Here is a 23,675-nt window from a genome sequence, read left to right as displayed (position 1 = left end):
GTTTTGGGAGACAATGATCTTATGTTTAAAACGCCCATATTATAGGTAGTGGGCTGTTTTGAGGAGTTTTGTTAAAATGATCCGTAGTAGTAATATTAATAATGTTGCGTTTATTTTGCGTAGTGCGCATTAAATCATTTCGACCATATCTACAAATTGATATGACAGGAATTTTCAGATTGTTTGCTTGGTGCTGCGGTACACAGAACAAATCATAATTTGCCACCTCAGTAAAAGGCATGTCCACCTCTGGCACAGTCACTGCAGAAAAAACATTATGTAAGTTAAGTATTATTCTCGGAGAAATGCTATGTGTGCAAGAATTTTCCAGCCTGGCGCCGGCTAATTCTATCTTAACTGACTCCTCACCCGGACTAACAGACTCTCTAATTGCCTGTGACCGGGCTTGCTCGGGTGTAGTTTGTCAAGTGTGACTCAAACAGAAATCTATGTTTCTAGTCAGGATGATGGCGCCTTCCTAGTTAAGGTGAAGGCCGTCTCTCATCAACAGGCCTGGTTTGCCCCAGAAAGAGGACCAATTATCGATAAACATTAGTCCCTGTTTTATGACAAGCACATCACATGTTGGCGCTGATTTGAAACCCCGAAGCTTCACCCTATGCGTGGGACTGACTTGAATCTCAAATTGCTCTCCACATTTAACTTTGAGGTGTTTCACTAAATTTGCCACAAAACTGGAGTTTGGGGGTTGGGGGTAAGGTTAAGGTTTTCATTGTATATTAGTGCGACCGCCCCCACCTCTTTTAAGGGGACGGGCAATATGTGCATTCGTATAGTTTGGAGGAGATGCCTCATTCAGCGCAAAAAAATTGTCTGGTTTGAGCCAGGTTTCGCTGAGACCAATGACGTTAAGATTGTTGTCTCTAATGACCTCATTAACTAATAATGATTTGGGAGACAATGATCTTATGTTTAAAAAGCCCCTTTTATAGATAGTGGGCTGTTTTGAGCAGTTTTTGTTAAAATTATCTGTAGTAGTAATATTAATAATGTTGCGTTTATTTTGCGGAGCGCGTAGTTAGTCAAGTGTGACTCAAACAGAAATCTATGTTCCTAGTCAGGATGATGGCATGGCGCCTTCCTGGTTAAGGTGAAGGCCGTCTCTCATCAACAGGCCCGGTTTGCCCCAGAAAGAGGGCCAAATATCACACTCCTCAGCCTTCCCGGTAAGGTTTATTCAGGTGTACTGGAGAGGAGGCTACGTCGGATAGTCGAACCTCGGATTCAGGAGGAACAGTGTGGTTTTCGTCCTGGTCGTGGAACTGTGGACCAGCTCTATACTCTCGGCAGGGTTCTTGAGGGTGCATGGGAGTTCGCCCAACCAGTCTACATGTGCTTTGTGGACTTGGAGAAGGCATTTGACCGTGTCCCTCGGGAAGTCCTGTGGGGAGTGCTCAGAGAGTATGGGGTATCGGACTGTCTTATTGTGGCAGTCCGTTCCCTGTACGATCAGTGCCAGAGCTTGGTCCGCATTGCCGGCAGTAAGTCAAACACATTTCCAGTGAGGGTTGGACTCCGCCAAGGCTGTCCTTTGTCACCGATTCTGTTCATAACTTTTATGGACAGAATTTCTAGGCGCAGTCAAGGCGTTGAGGGGTTCCGATTTGGTAACCGCAGGATTAGGTCTCTGCTTTTTGCAGATGATGTGGTCCTGATGGCTTCATCTGACCGGGATCTTCAGCTCTCGCTGGATCGGTTCGCAGCCGAGTGTGAAGCGACTGGAATGAGAATCAGCACCTCCAAGTCCGAGTCCATGGTTCTCGCCCGGAAAAGGGTGGAGTGCCATCTCCGGGTTGGGGAGGAGACCCTACCCCAAGTGGAGGAGTTCAAGTACCTAGGAGTCTTGTTCACGAGTGAGGGAAGAGTGGATCGTGAGATCGACAGGCGGATCGGTGCGGCGTCTTCAGTAATGCGGACGTTGTACCGATCCGTTGTGGTGAAGAAGGAGCTGAGCCGGAAGGCAAAGCTCTCAATTTACCGGTCGATCTACGTTCCCATCCTCACCTATGGTCATGAGCTTTGGGTCATGACCGAAAGGATAAGATCACGGGTACAAGCGGCCGAAATTAGTTTCCTCCGCCGTGTGGCGGGGCTCTCCCTTAGAGATAGGGTGAGAAGCTCTGCCATCCGGGAGGAACTCAAAGTAAAGCCGCTGCTCCTTCACATCGAGAGGAGCCAGATGAGGTGGTTCGGGCATCTGGTCAGGATGCCACCCAAATGCCTCCCTAGGGAGGTGTTTAGGGCACGTCCAACCGGTAGGAGGCCACGGGGAAGACCCAGGACACGTTGGGAAGACTATGTCTCCCGGCTGGCCTGGGAACGCCTCGGGATCCCCCGGGAAGAGCTAGACGAAGTGGCTGGGGAGAGGGAAGTCTGGGTTTCCTTGCTTAGGCTGTTGCCCCCGCGACCCGACCTCGGATAAGCGGAAGATAATGGATGGATGGATGGATTAGTCCCTGTTTTATGACAAGCACATCACATGTTGGCGCTGATTTGAAACCCCAAAGCTTCACCCTATGCGTGGGACTGACTTGAAATTTCTCAAACATCTCAAATTGCTCTCCACATTTAACTTTGAGGTGTTTCATGGAATTGTCACAAAATTTGGTACACATCTTTATGGGACGAATTAGCACATGTTTTAATTTAGAGCAAGATTGTTAGAAAAATATGGCAGGGACACAAAACAAAACAAAATTGTCCGTAAATCATTGAGCATTTGTGTAATGGTGACAAAACTTTGATGTGTTACATGTAGCAATTTGACTACATCCCACAGGGGGCGCCTTAAAATGTAATTTACAGTCCTAAGACAAAATCGTAGTATCTGGTCTGTTAAGAGTTCCAAGCAAATACCACACGGCTGACCATTTGCTTGGAAAAGCATTGGCCCTCAATCTCCACATGAATAGAATGAGTCTAAGACAGTAAAAAATCAGCGGACAGTTGAGTAGAAATTATGCCATGAAAAAAGGATGTCTAGGATCAAACCAGTGAGTCGGAAGTTGATAAAGATGAACCCTGCCTCAGCCAATCATGCAGGACTCATAGGTGGGCACCATGTATTTGATGTTGATGAAGGCGTCCTCGCCGCCGTAGCGCTCCAACACCTCCAGAGTCTCCTGTATCAGGTCGCCCACGTTCTCTCGCTTCTGCTGGCCGTAGTCGATGCCATCTCCGGAATTGACTGCAGGACGAGAGACATCAAGTCAGAAACTGTTTATTTATATTATTTAAGGATGAATAGAAAAAGTGTAACAGTAGTCAGCAAAACCACACAGACTGGGAGTCGAGTTGAGCAGCTCTTGCCAATGAGCTCAAAGCCACAGATGGTCAAGCCATTGTCCAATGCAACTTTTTAGACGTTTGGGATTGAGGTTTACAAATAGTAAAATTGCCCTTTTCTATGATTGCAACTCATTTGTTTTTTTAATGGTAACTGAAATAGAAACTGGTTTGATGGCGCTATCTGTAGGGGGAGATAGGGATAAAAAGTCCAAATTATGAGATAAGAAAGTAGAAATTAAGAGATAAAATGTCATAATTATGGGAGAAAGTTGAAAGTAAAAAGTTATAATTATAAAAAGTATAAATCGAAAATATCGGATAAAAAAATCCAACAGGAAAATGGACGGTGGCTTCACAGATAACGAAAATCAGGCACTTTAAAGCCTTTTTTCGGGATATTCTATGATGGGTAAAATTTAAAAAAAAAACTTCGAAAAATAAAATAAGCCACTGGGAACTGGACACGTTGGGAAGACTATGTCTCCCAGCTGGCCTGGGAACGCCTCTGGAACCCCCGGGAAGAGCTAGACAAAGTGGCTGGGGAGAGGGAAGTCTGGGCTTCCCTGCTTAGGCTGCTGCCCCCGCGACCTGACCCCCGGATAAGCGGAAGAAGATGGATGGATGGATGGATTTTTTTACACGCTGTTTTTGCAGCCTGCAGGGAGAGTAGCACACCTGGCGTACAGCACATGCGAGTTTGCTAGCGGGCTTGCTCGGCCGTTGCGCAACACCGGCTGGAGGTAAACAAGACGCGGGTCGGTTAAAAGACCGGACGTCCATTCGGAAATATTACAAACGTGTGAGACAGAAAAGACTTCCACTGACCAAAAGACTTTGGGGTGTGGGGGGTTGGGCGGTACAAACTCTCGCTGGCCAATCACAACACAGCCCCCCCACTCCCCCCCTCGACACCCTGGGATGTAAAACAGAGTTCTAGTGTGCTGTGGGGACTTGTTATCGAAAAACATTCCTAAGGTATGCAGCCTCCACTCCTTCCTCCTTTTTTTCAGCAACCGACACACACGCACGCACGCACGCACGCACGCACGCACACACACACACACACGCACACACACACATTCTTGTTTTTCACACACACACACATTCTTGTTTTTGTTACCTTTTTGAGACCTCCGAAAAATGCCTACCTCTATAGGACCACCCTTCCTAGACATATAGATATTTGTATTTATAACATTAATCATATATACATACTAGTGTGCTTGTTGTGAAACATGAGTTGGAATTTTACAAGAAAAAGGTCACAATTTCACAATAAAAACTTAGAATTCTGGCAGTGTTATTACAAAGTCGTCATTTTTACTCAACGCAAGTCAAAATTTTACAAGGAAAACTGAACATTTGTGCAATATTTGTGCAATTTTACAAGACAACTTTAAAATGTTGGCAATTTTATGAAAAGAGTCGTAATTTTACTTGACAAAAGTCACAATTTTATAAGAAAACTTTGAATTGTTGGCAACATTATGATAATAATCAGAACTTTACCCGGGAAAATTATGACAAAAGTCATTATTTTACTCAAAAACTGTCACTGTTTTACAAGAACAACCAAAAAATTGGCAATATTGTGATAAAAGTCAGAATTTTATATGATAAATGTCACCATTTTGCATTAAAAAGTAAGAATTTTACATTAAAAATAATTATTTAATGAGAAAAAAATTGCAATATTACAGAAACAGAAAGAATATGAGAAATTGTTCCCAATTTTACAAGAAAAACGTTGACACATTGTGAGAAAAAGACTGCATTAAGTACATTTTTTTTGTTTTGTTTGTAATTGGTTTTTAATCTTCAATATTTACTTCAAGCTTTTACAGTATGTCTGTGCTTACATATTTATTTAGATATGTTTTATACCATTTTGGCCAAAGGGGGTGCATTTCAATTTCTTACACACACTTATTACATATGTTGACCAGAGGGGGAGCACTTCAAATTTTTACACATACTTGTTATTTCATATGTTGACCAGAAGGGGAGCACTTCAAATTTTTACACATACTTGTTATTTCATATGTTGACCAGAGGGGAGCATTTCTGAAACCGACACACGACCATCCTAATTTTGATAGATTTCACCACCAGGTCTGCAAATGAGACATTCTCTATTAAATGCAATGGTTTTCCGTATTGGGACTATGATTTATGTCCTAACTTGTTCGCTGGTCCTAACATGAAAAGCTTTTTCCTTGTTGATTTCTCAAGAACAAACACACACACACACACACACACACACACACACACACACACACACACACACACACACACACACACACACACACACACACACACACACACACACACACACACACACACACACACACACACACTTTAACTTGCGTCACTTGTTTTGTTTGCTACAGCGTTAATGCCCCCATGAGATCTGTGGCGCCTTTAATGGTGTGTGGTGAAATGCTTTGGAATGTGCGTGTGTATATATATACAAATATATATATATATATATATATATACATCTATATACAAACCCCGTTTCCATATGAGTTGGGAAATTGTGTTAGATGTAAATACAAATGGAAAACAATAATTTGCAAATCCTTTTCAACCCATATTCAGTTGAATATGCAACAAAGACAACATATTTGATGTTCAAACTAATAAACATTTTTTTTTTTTTTTTTTTTGCAAATAATCATTAACTTTAGAATTTGATGCCAACAACACGTGACAAAGAAGTTGGGAAAGGTGGTTATAAATACTGATAAAGCTGAGGAATGCTCATCAAACACTTATTTGGAACATCCCACAGGTGTGCAGGCTAATTGGGAATAGGTGGGTGCCATGATTGGGTATAAAAACAGCCTCCCAAAAATGCTTAGTCTTTCATAAGAAAGGATGGGGCGAGGTACACCCCTTTGTCCATAACTGCGTGAGCAAATAGTCAAACAGTTTAGGAACAACGTTTCCAAATTGTAATTGCAAGAAATTTAGGGGTTTCAACATCTACGGTCCATAATATCATCAAAAGGTTCAGAGAATCTGGAGAAATCACTCCACGTAACCAATATTGAATGACCGTGACCTTCGATCCCTCAGACGGCACTGTATCAAAAACCGACATCAAGCTCTAAAGGATATCACCACATGGAATTAGGAACACTTCAGAAAACCACTGTCACTAAATACAGTTTGTCCCTTCATCTGTAAGTGCAAGTTAAAGCTCTACTATGCAAAGCGAAAGCCAATGATCAACAACATCCAGAAACGCCGCCGGCTTCTCTGGGCCCGAGATCATCTAAAATGGACTGATGCAAAGTGGAAAAGTGTTCTGTAGTCTGACGAGTCCACATTTCAAACTGTTTTTGGAAACTGTGGACGTGGTGTCCTCCGGAACAAAGAGGAAAATAACCATCCGGATTGTTGTAGGCACAAAGTTCAAAAGCCAGCATCTTGGATGGTATGGGGGTGCATTAGTCCCCAAGGCATGGGTAACTTACACATCTGTGAAGGCGCCATTAGTGCTGAAAGGTAGATACAGGCTTTGGAACAACATATGCTGCCATCTAAGCGCCGTCTTTTTCATGGACGCCCCTGCTTATTTCAGCAAGACAATGCCAAGCCACATTCAGCACATGTTACAACAGCATTGCTTCGTAAAAAAAAGAGTGTGGGTACTTTCCTGGCCCGCCTGCAGTCCAGACCTGTCTCCCATCGAAAACATGTGGCGCATTATGAAGCATAAACTACGATAGCGGAGACCCCGGACTGTTGAACGACTGAAGCTCTACATAAAATTTCACTTTCAAAGCTTCAACAATTAGTTTCCTCAGTTCCCAAACGTTTATTGAGTGTTGTTAAAAGAAAAGGTAATGTAACACAGTGGTGAACATGCCCTTTCCCAACTACTTTGGCACGTCTTGCAGCCATGAAATTCTAAGTTAATTATTATTTGCAAAAAAAAAAATAAAGTTTATGAGTTTGAACATCAAATATCTTGTCTTTGTAGTGCAATATAGATTGAAAAATGATTTGCAAATCTTTGTATTCCGTTTATATTTACATCTAACACATTTTCCCAACTCATATGGAAACGGGGTTTGTATATATTTTCTTTCCACTATTCAGTGTTTTAAAAAAAAAAGATAAAAAAAAAAGTATATGTTAATACTAATAATAACACAGACAAACGCAAATTATATGATCACATTATGTTGACAATGCTCCAAGCCACGCCCCTATGTTGGCATTCTGGGGGAACCCCTAGGGGTTGCGAGCCCCCCTGTTGAAAATCTTTGCAGTAGTATCATACTCCGTAGTCTCCTCTTTGCTGCAGCTGCCCTTAATCTCACTTTTATAGACCAACCAGTAAAAACTAAAGCAAATTAAGCTGGTGCTTTGCAGTGGAAAAGTCCAACTGTGCAATGGTTCTGCTAAGACTTTCAAGTTTGTGTGGGTTGTTTTGTAGGATGCATTGAAATGTGTGAGAAATTTCAAGTCAACCCGACCTGTGGGTGTTAAACTATGGTGCCACTATTTTGCATATTTGAATAAAAACAGTCCGGTGGAAGTGTGTTTTTTGACAAAAGTTCCCTCTTTTTGTTCAGCGATTTAGGAGTAGAAGAGGTAATTAAACAAACAAAAACATTTTGTTTCGCTCCAAAGCTTATCTCCTATTTAAAAAAGATAAAATAAGTACATTTTAGTTGATATCCCGGCCAAGAGAAAATAGATTAAAACCACCTGTTGTGTGTAACATGAGCAACTCCCAATTCCACTCGCTGAAAAGGCAACGTTTTATTATTTTTTCTCAATCTTTGAATCCTCATTGACAAACTTGAAATATACTTTTGGCATTTCTGCTTTGCTTCTCGCTTTTACAGAATGATGTGCTTTTGTCTTCCTCACCTACGCAACAAGCCTTCCTTCTCTTTTCTTTTGTGTTTTTTTTGGCAGCGGACGACTCTCTCGAGTGCTCTTGGAGCGAAAAAAGCAATGCATTCTTAAGGACATTGGTATTTCTTGCAGGGCCTGGCAGTTAAATAGCATAACAAGATCGAATCAAGGCAGGCAAAGCAATTAAAAAAAAAAAAAAAAAAAGGCAAACAAAGCGATGAAAAAGGATGACTGCTTAGTAAAAGGGAGGAAAGTAAAATATAGTAAATTCACATTATTATGGCATTATTATTATAGCTCTGTTGCTGCAGTATTAAACAACACAGTCCCTACTTTTCCCCAGTGTTTTTTTTCCTTGCAGCCCTCAGTCTCCTTTTGAATAAAAAAGTGTCTGCTTACCAACATTACATGCCGAGAATACAGGAGGCCCTCGCAATTATTCTATTCCTCAGTCGTTACTCTGCGACCGCTGCCCACAGTCTCATCTTGGACAACATGCTGAGAAGTAAATATAGGAGACTTTGAGTCCTGCAATTTTATAGACCGAAATGTCTACAGTGTGACATATGCCCTCAGTCTCCTCTTGAAATAAATGTGTCTCATTACCAACAACATGCTGAGAAGTAAACAAAGGAGACTCTTCCACCATCACTACTTTGATGCAGTGGTTTGTTTCCTTGCTGCCCTCAGTCTCCTTTTGAATAAAGACTGTCTACTTTACCAACAACATGCTGAGAAGTAAACATTCGAGACACTTGCAGTTTTATAGTCCACATTCCCTACTTTGTTGCATTGGCTTGTTTACTTGCTGCCCTCAGTCTCCTTTTGAATACGAAGTGTCTACTTTACCAACAACATGCTGAGAAGTAAACATGCAAGACACTTGCAGTTTTATAGTCCACATTCCCGACTTTGTTGCAGTGGTTTGTTTACTTGCTGGCCTCAGCCTCCTTTTGAATACAAAGTGACTGTCTACTTTACCAACAACATGCTAAAAGTAAGCATTCGAGACACTTGCAGTTTTATAGTCCACATTCCCTACTTTGTTGCAGTGGTTTGATTACTTGCTGCACTCAGTCTCCTTTTGCATAAAAAGTTTCTACTTTACCAACCAAATGCTGAGAAGTAAACATGCAAGACACTTGCAGTTTTATAGTCCACATTCTCTACTTTGTTGCAGTGGTTTGTTTCCTTGCCGCCCTCAGTCTCCTTTTAAATAAAAAAATTCTACTTACCAACATTTGCATGCCGAGAATATAGGTGGCCCTCACAATTCTTTTATTTCTCAGTTTTTACTTTGCGACCGCTGCCCTCAGTATCATCTTGGACATGTGTTTCCTACACACTGATATGTAAATATAAGAGACTCTTAGTCCAGCAATTTATTAGACCAAAATGTCTAGTGTGATATATGCCCTCAGTCTCCTCTTGAAATAAATGTATCTCATTACCAACAACATGCTGAGAAGTAAACAAAGGAGACTCTTCCACCATCCCTACTTTGATGCAGTGGTTTGTTTCCTTGCTGCCCTCAGTCTCCTTTTGAATAAAGACTGTCTACTTTACCAAGAACATGCTGAGAAGTAAACATGCGAGACACTTGTAGTTTTATAGTCCACATTCCCTACTTTGTTGCAGTGGTTTGTTTCCTTGCTGCCCTCAGTCTCCTTTTGAATACAAAGTGTCTACTTTACCAACAACATGCTGAGAAGTAAACATGCAAGACACTTGCAGTTTTATAGTCCACATTCCCGACTTTGTTGCAGTGGTTTGTTTACTTGCTGCCCTCAGTCTCCTTTTGAATACAAAGTGTCTACTCTACCAACAACATGCTGAGAAGTAAACATGCAAGACACTTGCAGTTTTATAGTCCACATTCCCGACTTTGTTGCAGTGGTTTGTTTACTTGCTGCCCTCAGTCTCCTTTTGAATACAAAGTGTCTACTTTACCAACAACATGCTAAAAGTAAGCATTCGAGACACTTGCAGTTTTATAGTCCACATTCTCTACTTTGTTGCAGTGGTTTGTTTCCTTGCTGCCCTCAGCCTCCTTTTAAATAAAAAAATTCTACTTACCAACATTTGCATGCCGAGAATATGGGCGGCCCTCACAATTCTTTTATTCCTCAGTTTTTACTTTGCGACCGCTGCCCTCAGTATCATCTTGGACAACAGGTGTCACCTACATGCTGAGAAGTAAATATAGGAGACTTTGAGTCCTGCAATTTTATAGACCGAAATGGCTACAGTGTGGCATATGCCCTCAGTCTCCTCTTGAAATAAACGTGTCTCCTTACCAACAACATGCTGAGAAGTAAACAAAGGAGACTCTTCCACCATCCCTACTTTGATGCAGTGGTTTGTTTCCTTGCTGCCCTCAGTCTCCTTTTGAATAAAGACTGTCTACTTTACCAACAACATGCTGAGAAGTAAACATGCGAGACACTTGCAGTTTTATAGTCCACATTCTCTACTTTGTTGCAGTGGTTTGTTTCCTTGCTGCCCTCAGTCTCCTTTTGAATAAAAAAGTGTCTACTTTAACAAACAATATGCTGAGAAGTAAACACGCGAGGCATTTGCAGTTTTATAGTCTACATTGTCTATTTTGTTGCAGTGGTTTGTTTCCTTGCTGCCCTCAGTCTCCTTTTAAATAAAAAATGTCTACTTACATACATTTGCATGCTGAGAATATAGGTGGCCCTCACATATATTTTATTCCTCGGTTTCTACTTTGCGACCGGTGCCCTCAGTATCATCTTGAACAATGGGTGTCTCCTACATGCTGAGAAGTTAATATAGGAGACTCTAAGTCCTGCAATTGTATACACCAAAATGTCTACAGTGTGACATGTACCCTCAGTCTCCTCTTGAAATAAATGTGTCTCCTGACCAACAGCATGTTGAGAAGTAAACAAAGGAGACTCTTCCACCATCTGTACTTTGATGCAGTGGCATATTTCCTTGCTGCCCTCAGTCTCCTTTTGAATAAAGAGTGTGTACTTTACCAACAACATACTGAGAAGTAAACATGCGAGACACTTGCAGTTTTAAAGTCCACATTCTCTACTCTGTTTCATTGGTTTGTTTCCCTGCTGCCCTCAATCTCTTCTTGAATAAAAAGTGTCCACTTTACCAACAAGATGCTAAGAAAGAAACATGCGAAACACTTGCAGTTTTATAGTCCATATTCTCTAATTTGTTTCAGTGGTTTGTTTCCCTGCTGCCCTCAATCTCCTCTTGAATAAAAAGTGTCTACTTTACCAACAAGATGCTAAGAAATAAATATGCGACACACTTGCAGTTTTAAAGTCCACATTCTCTACTTTGTTTCAGTGGTTTGTTTCCCTGCTGCCCTCAATCTCCTCTTGAATAAAAAGTGTCTACTTTACCAACAAGATGCTAAGAAATAAACATGCAAGACACTTGCATTTTTATAGTCCACATTCCCGACTTTGTTGCAGTGGTTTGTTTACTTGCTGCCCTCAGTCTCCTTGTGAATAAAAAGTGTCTACTTACCAACATTTGCATAACGAGAAATAGGAGGCCCTCGCAATGCTTTTATTCTTCAGTCTCTACTTTGCGACTGCTGCCCTCAGTATCATCTTGGACAACATGTGTCTCCTACATGCTGTGAAGTAAATATAGGAGACTGAGTCCTAATATTGTATAGACCAAAATGTCTACAGTGTGACAGCTGCCCTCAGTCTCCTCTTGAAGTAAAAGTGGCTCCTTTACCAACAACATGCTGAGAAGTAAACATACGAGATACTTGCAGTTTTATTGTCCACATTCTCTACTTTACTGCAGTGGTTTGTTTCCTTGATGCCTTAAGTCTCCCTTTGAATAAAAACGTGTCTGCTTACCAACATTTGCATGCCTAGAATACATGAGGCCATTGCAATTCTTTTATTTCTCAGTCTCTACTTTGCAACCACTGCCCTCAGTATCATCTTGGACAACATGTGTCAACCACATCCTGAGAAGTAAATATAGGAGAGACTCTGAATCCTCTAGTTTTATATTCCGCAATCTCTACATCGCGACAGCTGCCCTCAGTCTCCTCTTTAAATAAACGTGTGTCTTTAGCAACAAAATGCTGAGAATTAAACATATGACATGCTTACAGTTTTATAGTCCACAATCTCTACTTCGCTGCAGTCTCCCCCCCCCCCCCGAGTTTTTTTTTATTTATTTTTTTTTTTTTATAAAACGTGTCTGCTTACAAACAACCACGTGCCGTGAGTACAGGAGGAAGTATGATATTCCACAGTCTTTATGTTGCAGCAGCTGCCCTGGGTCTTCCCTTGGATAAATATGTCTTGAGTCCTTACCAACAACTGTGTGGTGAGAAGTATATACTGCAGTAATTTGTAATTCTATACTCCACAGTCTCCACTTTGCTACAGCTTTCTGTCCCTAGTTTCCTAAAATTCGTCTTCTTATTAGCAACAAAAATATCAAGAAACAAACACAAGAGCCTTCAAAGTCTCCATTGTGCAATTTCAGATCCCTCAGTCTCCTCTGGGATCTAAAAGAAGTCTCCCTACAAACCGCTACACATCAAGCAGTATATACTGGAACTAGAAGTAAAAACATGAGCCTCCAGAGTCTCCATTTTGCTGCATCGGTCAGTCGTCTCACTGGTCTGAACTGGTGATTGCTTGAATCAAAGATTTCTGCTTACCAACAACTGCATACACAGGAGGCTCTTGCAGTTTTATATTCCGCAGTATCTACTTTGCGAGAGCTGCCCAATATCTCCCCTGGATAACATGTCTCAACAACAACATTCTGAAAAGTACACATAGGGAACTATTTTTTTATAATCCACAGTCTCGATCTTACTGCCGCGTTCAGTCTCCTTTTGGATAACATGCGTCTCCTTACCTACAGCCACATACATAGAAATAAAATACTGCCCCTTGCAGATTTATACCTCACAGTTTCCCTTAGTCTCATAAAATGTGTCTCAAAAACATGCTAAAAAGAAAATGCCGAAGACTCCAAAGTCTCATCTTTACTGCACAGATCATTTGTCTCATTCGTATCTTTTCTTGATTAAAATGTGTCCATTTATCTGGAATCCCAAAAATTTGTTTTGGCACCGTTGTAGTATTATACGCCACATTTTCTACTTTGCTGTTGTCTTACTGCCCTCAGTCTTTTCCTGGATAAAATATGTCTCTTTACCAACCTTGTGGTTAGAGCGCCATAAAAATGGGACCCATTACCTCCCTAGTTTCCTAAAATTCCTCTTCTTATTAGCAACAACATTACCTCCCTGCTTGACCCTCAGCATCAAGGGTTGGAATTGGGGGTTAAATCACCAAAATGATTTCTGGGCACGGCCACCGCTGCTGCTCACTGCTCCCCTCACCTCCCAGGGGGTGATCAAGGGTTATGGGTCGAATGTTGAGGGTAATTTCACCACACCTAGTGTGTGTGTGACTACTATTGGTACTTTAACTTTAACATGGTAGACAGAAACTACAGGAATCCCTCTCAGTATTATACTCCGCACTATCTATTTTGCGACAGCTGCCCTAAGTCTCCGCTTGGGTAAAATGCACCGAATCAGTCTCTTAACTCATACATTTCCCGACCGTATCTTCGTTTCCAAACTCAAGTCCTGTTTGTCGTCCTGCTCTAAGCCGACGTCACGTGTCGTCCCGCTGTTGCAGCTCAGGTGACACACACACCGCACAGGATTTCAGAAATATGGCTCCAAATTCCGGGGCCGATTGGCCGTCATGTTAGCCAAGCCGCCATTGTTGCTAATCAACTTAGCCCCGACTGTGGAAGTTGTGGATGAAAGCAGCTTAGGGCGAGAGCCTGCAAACACAATAGTCCTTTGATGCTGAAGACACTCGCTGACTGCCGAGAGCACTGACGCATTTTTGCCGGGGGATTGGTCTCGGAGTGGGGAATAGAGGAATGCAGATTGCGAGTCGACAGACTAGTTGGGAGTTCCAAGAATACTTTGTGCAGTGGGCGGGTTTGGCAACGCAGCCAAAGGGAGGGAGAGAAGTTATTTGTTATCACAGAGAAAACACACTGATAACTCAGCATGTTTGTGCAGTACTAAAAGCTTACTGTTTATCACGCATACCATAGCACACAAATATAAACTTCCACACCAATACTTTATTATTAGTGTCCTTTTTCCTTCATACACTCGATCGTTACGCTCAGATTTACTTCAAACAGCAGATTTTTACCTTTTTTTCCATTTTTGATTTGATAAATTTGTATTTTCCTAACCATTTAGTATAACTGAATTTTAAGGGGTACATGTGTTATTTAAAAAAATATATATATCTTATTGGAATACTAAAACATTTTAAGTACAGTAACGTAGTCCCTTTTTTTTCTATGTAAATATAAATTAGGAAATTATGGTGGATGTGTCTTTAAAAAAAAAGCTTGGCTGGATAATAATGAAAAGACAATAATGATAATAATAGTTGGTATGGTAGGACAGAATGTAGCAATAATAATAGTGATAATACTGTGACAGTTAGCTGGCATCGTGGTGCGGGTTTGTTCTCTCTATGATGCAGTCGGATTGGACACAGCATGAACGTAAGAAATGAAGATTTATTTATACTACAAAACACAGATTGGGAACATAAACACTTGCACAAGGCACCAAAGGCAAAACAAACAGAACTAGCATGGGAGCAAGAAAGAACTAAAAACACTAGCATGTGAGCTAGGGAACAAACAAAAGAGTAGCTTGGAAGCTAGCAAGTACAAAACAGTTCTTTACCACAAACGGGAATCAGCGTCATCACCTGTTGCATGGAACGGAAATTACTAGGATGCGAGAACGAACGAACACAATGGGCAGGCTTGAATAAGGTGATAATCACGAGGCAGGTACGCGTACAAAACAAAAAGACAGGTGACACTATTGCGTGACTATGGCAACATAAACAAACAGGAAGTGCCACCAGGAACTAAGGAAGACAAATACCAAACAGGAAGTGATACAAAAACAGAACAAAACCAGAATATGTCATGATCCGAGCAACGGCTCATGACAAATACTACTAAGAATAATACAAAAATACTAATATAATAAGATTAAATTATTTCAGTTTTTTTTAAAAGTATACAACATTATAAAACAATACATTATATGTTTATAAATATTACAAAACATCACATAAAAACATTTAAGTAAAGAATATCTAATAATATTCCATCGAGCTGTATTCTACCGCTTGTCCCTTGCGGGGTCAATTAGTAAAATTGTTATTAAATTAAATGATTATTATTATTTCAGAAAAAAGCTTGGCCGAAAAATAATGAAAATAAAATGATGATAATTGTGGGCATGGTGGGACAGAATGTAATAATAATAATAGTAATAATACAACTAAGAATAATACAAAAATACTAATATGATAGGACTAAATCGTTTCAGTCTTGTTGAAAATGTACACAGCATGCAAAACATTATAAAACAAGATACTATATCTTGATAAATATTACATAACATTACATCAAAACATTTAAGTAAAGTATGTCTAATAATAATAATATTAATTATAATAATTTTCACCCTGAGAAGGACAAGCTGTAGCCCAGGGGTACCCAAACTGCGTCCCGCGGAAAGACCCAAGTAAAAAAAAAAAAAAAAAAATAATAATATACATATACACATATATATATATATATATATATATATATATATATATATATATATATATATATATATATATGGGATCTGGACCCCGGCCAAAATTGTTTTAACCCAATGCGGCCCCCGAATCAAAAGGTTTGGGGACCCCTGCTGTAAATAATGGATGGATGGATAATAACTTTCCTTATTAATAATTTATATATTGACTATTATTATTAGATATGAATGCAGCTGAGTTAGGCTCCAGCACCCCCACGATCCAGAAAATGGATGAATGGATGGATTTAGATTTTTTCAATGCAGTAATTATTTTTTGTTTTATTTACTTTACTTTTCTTTCTTCTTTTTTGTCTTAATACACTTTTTACTGCACCAAGTACTGTCTATTCCGCAAATACCGTATATACCGGTAATTATTTCAACCTGAAAAAACTAAACAGGGATGATTTCATGAACAGTAACAGAATAGTTATGAAAATATTCACTTTTGAATCCTGCGTTACCAGTAAGAATAGTTCAAGTCATTTATGAAGGTTTTGAACTTCAATATTTATATTTAATTTCCTGGTAGCCTCAGAAAAGAAAGGTTAGGATCCTACATAAACATGGCTGTTCCTTTTGGGTATTTCTAGTATTGTGTTACAAAATGTAATCCTTTGGTCGGATTGACTTGGAAAAGCGTTATTCATCTTTATTTATTTTTAATCATAGGGCTCTTCGAGTCACTTTTGAAGCCAAGTTAGATATTTTTGCTTCAGGCCGAGCCCAGATTTGAATTACCGCACGTAACTGTTTTTTTTTTTTCTTTTTCCACACTCGCACTTTAAGGGTGGGTGTGAAATCTCCCCAAAACCCAGTGGGAGTGGGCGGGGAGCTGGATGAAGAAAACAGAAGTACTGGGCAGGACGCTTAAGATCTTTTTCCTTTCCTAGGAATGATGAAATCCATGAGAATCCGAAAGAGGTCAAGTATGGAGAAGGAGTGAATTGTTGTTGTTGTTTGTGTGTTGGATGGTTGCTGGCACGGGAAGAGGCATGTGTTCAACAGCAGGTCTCTAATTAAGCGGGCCTCGCAGTTGGAGGCGGCAGGCTTCTCATAAAGACATAAAATGTGTGTCATGAGTGTGTTATTAGGTGTGTGTTTGTGTGCGCGCACAGGTGTGGGTCGAGGAATGGTCTGGTGTGTGTGCGCTCACACTGTCGTGTGTCATCAGACACGCTAGCAGGGGTCACCAACCTTTGTGAAACCAAGAGCTACTTCTTGGGTACTGATTAATGCGAATGGCTACCAGTTTGATACACACTTCAATAAATTGCCAGAAATAGCCAATTTGCTCAATTTACCTTTAATAAATAAATCTATATATATAAAAAAAAATGGGTATTTCTGTTTGTCATTCCGTCGTACATTTTTTTTCCTTTTACGGAAGGTTTTTTGTAGAGAATAAATCATGAAAAAAATCACTTAACTGAACGGTTTAAAAGAGGAAAAACACGAAAAAAATGAAAATCTAATTTTGAAACATAGTTTATCTTCAATTTCGTCTCTTTAAAACTCAAAATTCAACCGGAAAAAATTAAGAGAAAAACTAGCTAATTCGAATATATTTGAAAAAAAAAAAAATTTTTTAAATGGAAAATCATTAGTAATTTTTCCTGATTAAAATGAATTTTAGAATTTTAAAGACATGTTTTAAATAGGTTAAAATCCAATCTGCACTTTGTTAGAATATATAAAAAATTGGACCAAGCTATATTTCTAACAAAGACAAATCATTATTTCTTCTAGATTTTCCAGAACTAAAATTTTAAAAGAAATTCAAAAGACTTTGAAGTAAGATTTAGATTTGATTCTACAGATTTTCTAGATTTGCCAGAATAATTTTTTTAATTTTAATCATAAGTTTGAAGAACTATTTTACAAATATTCTTTTTCGAAAAAACAGAAGCTAAAAACAAGAATTAATTTAAAATGTATTCATTATTCTTTACAATAAAAAAAGATAATTACTTGAACATTGATTTAAATTGTCAGGAAAGAAGAGGAAGGAATTTAAAAGGTAAAAAGGTATATGTGTTTAAAAATCCAAAAATAATTTTTAAGGATGTATTTCTTCTCTAAAATTGTTTTTCTGAAAGTTATAAGAAGCAAAGTAAAAAAAAAATAATGAGTTTATTTAATCAAGTAAAGACAAAGTCTTTAAAATATTTTCTTGGATATTCAAATTCTTTTTGAGTTTTGTCTCTCTTGGAATTAAAAATGTCAAACAAAGCGAGACCAGCTTGCTAGTAAATAAATACAATTTAAAAAACACAGGCAGCTCACTGGTAAGTGCTGCTGTTTGAGCTATTTTTAGAACAGGCCAGCGTGCGACTCATCTGGTCCTTACGGGCTACCTGGTGCCCGCGGGCACCGCGTTGGTGACCCCTGAACTAGATGGTGGAATTTGATGAGGTCATTGTGGGCGGTGTCCAACATTTCATATTTATTGATATATCATTACTATTATTGACATATTAGACTGATTCAGTTGAACTAAGAAAAGTTTAGCTCATGAGATTACTACTATTTAATGTATTTTTTTTATAATAATTATAAAAAAATATTGATAATGATTACTAAAACAGTGACATATTTTAAATTAAAATGTGTGGGTAGTGTATTAGGTTATTAATGTATATGTAGTAAAGTACTATCTATTTAATAATTAACTTATTTTTTTATTTTTTTTATTTTTTTACTACTTTTTTATTTTCTTTTTCACTTGTATTTTCCTTCTTTTTTCCCCCATGAAAAAAAAATAAAAAAGAGAAAAAAATGAAGATAAAAAAGTTTGGTTATTAAATCCCTTATTTCACTGTTATTATTATTATTGACGCAAGGCACATACAGCAATATTGCATGCGTGTAGCAAGTGTAACAACGAACAAAACATACAAAAAAACCCAAAACCAGTGAAAATTGCACGCGTGTAAATCGTAAATAAAAACAGAATACAATGATTTGCTAATCCTTTTCAACCCATATTCAGTTGAATAGACTGCAAAGACAAGATACTTTAACTTCGAACTGGTAAACTTTGTTATTTTTTGCAAATATTTACAATTTAATGCAAAAAACAAGTTTACTAAAATGTGTGACAGGCACTGCTTGGAAACAATTAAAGTATGAAAATAAAAGTTTAAAAAATCTTCCATAAGATATGGAATCTTCCATACCTGGCGTTTATGGTGCGGTGCGGCTAATATATGTAAAAAATATTAATTTCTTCAAAAAAAAAATTTGGTGGGTGTGGCTTAAACAATGGTGCGCTCTCTCGTCTGAAAAACATTGTTCACATTTTAAATATAAAGTATGCATACAAAGCTTGTGTTACATTTCCTATTCAAAACAACAACAAAAACACCAACCAATAAATGAATAGATATTCACAGTTAAAATAAAAGTGCGCCTGTCTGGAGGAGGATTATAAAACCACTCAAGTTTCCAATAGACACTTGAACTTTGACCTCTGAGCGCCTTTCTCAGGTGTGGGTTTCTGTCACCTCCACAACAATACACACTAGAGATGCGCGGATAGGCAATTATATCATCCGCAACCGCATCACTAAAGTAGTCATCCACCCGCCATCACCCCGAACCAACATTTTTTCAGAACCGTAACCGCCCGCCGCCCGCCACCCGCCCGTTGTTATATATCCGGAGTCGGCGACCTTTACCACTGAAAGAGCTACTTTGACCCGTGTCACAAGGTAAAGAAGGCAATGGGAGCCGCTAACATTCTCGCGAATATCCGATGGTGATCATTCAGATAACGGGAATAAGGGCGTGCTGTGAAGCTATTGCCTTTAACACCTTCAACAATATGTACGGACTGTTTGCCAGTCCAGCAACATGCTGTATGCAGCTTACGCAAACACACGTACAAGATTGAAGGCCATACTGGGTGATACAGAGTACACTAATGGTTGTGATATAAACAATTTTAACACTCTAATATGCGCCACACTGTGAAGCCACACCAAACAAGAATGACAAACACATTTCGGGAGAACATCCTCACAGTAGGGCTTCACAGTGGCAGAGGGGTTAGTGCGTCTGCCTCACAATACGAAGGTCCTGCAGTCCTGGGTTCAAATCCAGGCTCGGGATCTTTCTGTGTAGAGTTTGCATGTTCTCCCCGTGAATGCGTGGGTTTCCTCCGGCTTCCTCCCACCTCCAAAAACATGCACCTGGGGATAGGTTGATTGGCAACACTAAATTGGTCCTAGTGTGTGAATGTGAGTGTGAATGTTGTCAGTCTATCTGTGTTGGCACTGCGATTAGGTGGCGACTTGTCCAGGGTGTACCCCGCCTTCCGCCCGATTGTAGCTGAGATAGGCGCCAGCGCCCCACGTGACCCCAAAAAAGGGAATAAGCGGTAGGAAATGGATGGATGGATCCTCACAGTAACAAAACATAAACGCAACACAACAAATTCCCAGAATCCTTTGCATCCATGACACTTCCTGAATATACTTTACATCCCCGCGTCCCCAACCCCGCCCACCTTTGCTGCTAGTGGGGTGTGTAATATAGTCAGCAATTGTCATGGATGCAAAGGATTCTGGGTATTTGTTGTGTTGCGTTTATGTTGTGTTACTGTGAGGATGTTCTCCAGAAATGTGTTTGTCATTCTTGTTTGGTGTGGCTTCACAGCGTGGCGCATATTAGTAAGAGTGTTCAAATTGTTTATATCACAACCATTAGTGTACTCTGTGTCACCTGGTATACCTTGCAGTCGTGTGCGTGTGTCAGTGGAAGCCACACACAACATATTGACGGACTTGCAAGTAAATTGTAAATGTTGTAGAAGGCGTCAAAGACAAAGGCTTCATAACACGCCCTAATACTTAACTGGGCGACTGCCGGCAGACGTACTTGAGAATGTTTACGTCAACTAATGTCTTCTTCGCTTTGTGACACGGGTCCAAACTGGCTCTTTGAACGATAAAGGTTACCGATCTCTGAACCATGTATATCATATATTTCCAAATGGTTCAACCGCCACCCGCCCGAAACTATTTAAAATCTATTTTTTCGTCATGTCACCTGCCCGACCCGCGGTTTATCCGCGGACTCCGCGGATGAGACCGCAAACCGCGCATCTCTAATACACACTAATTGGGTAAAAGCTGATCTTTCAAGGTTTTTATCATTGATACGTTCTCAGGAGACAAAGTTTCCAATTCACACACACACACACACACACACACACACACACACACACACACACACACACACACACACACACACACACACACACACACACCCTCTATGAGTAAACAAGTAAAACAAAAGGTCATTTTATTAATCCCATAACCTCGCCGTCAGCCATCATGTGACTGTTCATGCTTACTCAAGTCCAACCCTTGGCCACAGGTCACTGATCTCATTTCCCTCGTTTGACCCCCAAGCCTGACTTCAGCCGGCGAAAGTTGCACGTCGGCGCAGCGTTGGAACAAGTGGCCATTACCAGCACATTGAAAGGTTCCTGGTCCGATCCCCAGCTTCTACCCACCTAGTCACGTCCCTTGTGTCCTTAAGGAAAAGTCACTTCACCCTTGCTCCTGATGGGTCGTGAAACCAAAAAGTTCTATTTTGGTTTCATCTGACCACATGACATTCTCCCAATCCTCTGCTGTATCATCCATGTATCCATTTTGGTATAAACTCAACTCGTCGTGTTTGGAGGAAGAACAATACTGAGTTGCATCCCAAGAACACCATAACTACTGTGAAGCATGGGGGTGGAAACATCATGCTTTGGGGCTGTTTTTCTGCTATGGGGACAGGACAATTGATCTGTGTTAAGGAAAGAATGAATGGGGCCATGTATCGTGAGATTTTGAGCCAAAACCTCCTTCCATCAGTGAGAGCTTTGAATGGTTGACCAAATACTTATTTCCCACCATCATTTACAAATAAATTCTTTAAAATTCCTACAATGTGAATCCCTGGATTTATTTCTCACTTTCTGTCCCTCACAGTTGAAGTGTACCTATGATGAAAATTACAGACCTCTGTCATCATTTTAAGTGGGAGAACTTGCACAATCGGTGGCTGACTAAATACTTTTTTGCCCCACTGTATATGTTCCAGGCATGCGGTATTGTTACGCATGGTCACGTGATTTTGTTTCATCTTTATCCTCCAACGATATGAGAGAAGTGCAAAGATTAGCGGGCTCACAGACGAGCTCGCCCTCACTGCCTGTCCGCGTTCCTCCCCGGCCGGGGGAAAGTGTCAGCGCTGTCAGGTGTGAGTCAATGGCATCAGATGCCATCTCATTACAGCAGCTTACCTCAAGGTTAGCGGTGGTCTGCAGGCTCGGCACAAAATCGATCCGTGCAACCGGGGGTGGGGGATGTCTTTTTTTTTTTTTACAGACGTTAAAGGCCATTGCAGACAACAGGCTAACAATCGCCGCGCTTTGCAGTGCTAAACGATCTGCTAACGTAGGCAATATTTTTACATAAAGACATTAGAGTGGCACCAATCAGCACAGTCGAGACAGTTTCTTCCGCTTTCAGGAAACCGAGCTTTAAGGCTACTACTATTCGGGCGCCAGTACTCTGGAATGCCCTCCCGGTAACAGTTAGAGATGCTACCTCAGTAGAAGCATTTAAGTACCATCTTAAAACTCATTTGTATACTCTAGCCTTCAAATAGACCCCCCTTTTAGACCAGTTGATCTGCCGTTTCTTTTCTTTTCTGCTCACCCCCCGTCCCTCTTGTGGAAGGTGGGGGCACAGGTCCGGTGGCCATGGATGAAGTGCTGGCTGTCCAGAGTCGGGACCCGGGGTGGACCGCTCGCCTGGGCATCGGTTGGGGACATCTTTACGCTGCGGGGTGGTCTCCTGCTGGCCCCACTATGGACTGGATCAGGGGTCACCAACCTTTTTGAAACCAAGAGCTACTTCTTGGGTACTGATTAATGCGAAGGGCTACCAGTTTGATACACACTTAAATAAATTGCCAGAAATAGCCAATTTGCTCAATTTCCCTTTAATAAATCAATCAATCAATCAATCAATCAATCAATGTTTATTTATATAGCCCTAAATCACAAATTGATCCTACTGCCACTAAATTGTCACTACTGCCTACTTTGTCTTGTTATATTCTTATTTTACTGTTATATTGTTATTCCCATTGTTTTTATTATTTTTGTAATATTTCTCTATTTTGTTTCCTTTTAAACCCCCATTATTTACTTTTTACTTTTTTTTTTTTTTAAATTGATCTCAACTCTGTACACTGCTGCTGGAATTTTAATTTTCCTGAAGGAACTCTCCTGAAGGAATCAATAAAGTACTATCTATCTATCTATCTATCTATCTATCTATCTATCTATCTATCTACAAATGTCTCAAAGGACTGTACAAACCATTACGACTACGACATCCTCGGAAGAACCCACAAAAGGGCAAGGAAAACTATATATATATAAAATCTATCTATATATATATTAAAAAAATGGGTATTTCTGTCTGTCATTCCGTCGTACATTTTTTTTCCTCTTACGGAAGGTTTTTGGTAGAGAATAAATTATTTAAAAAAAACACTTAATTGAACGGTTTGAAAGAGGAGAAAACACGAAAAAAATGAAAATTAAATTTTGAAACATAGTTTATCTTCAATTTCGACTCTTTAAAATTTAAATTCAGCCGAAAAAAAGAAGAGAAAAACAAGCTAATTGGAATCTTTTTGAAAAATTTTTAAAATTATTTATGGAACATCATTAGTAATTTTTCCTGATTAAGATTAATTCTATAATTTTGATGACATGTTTTAAATA

General features: G+C 39.8%; 1 protein-coding gene across 2 annotated transcripts in view; it reads right to left on the bottom strand.

Annotated features, from left to right (window-relative positions):
• Positions 1–2,223: 2,223 nt before the first annotated feature.
• Positions 2,224–23,675, bottom strand: part of pacrg (PARK2 co-regulated) — a 494,115-nt gene continuing 472,663 nt past the window's right edge. For both annotated transcript variants that reach the window (XM_061896006.1, XM_061896007.1), the window contains exon 5: positions 2,224–3,208. In XM_061896006.1, the coding sequence (XP_061751990.1) occupies positions 3,048–3,208 (161 nt within the window). In that variant the 3' untranslated portion in view covers positions 2,224–3,047. The remainder of the gene's footprint in view (positions 3,209–23,675) is intronic.

This window comes from Nerophis ophidion, linkage group LG03 (assembly GCF_033978795.1).
Source record: "Nerophis ophidion isolate RoL-2023_Sa linkage group LG03, RoL_Noph_v1.0, whole genome shotgun sequence".
Taxonomy (NCBI): Eukaryota; Metazoa; Chordata; class Actinopteri; order Syngnathiformes; family Syngnathidae; genus Nerophis; species Nerophis ophidion.
This window is presented reverse-complemented; position numbering and strand designations above follow the sequence as displayed.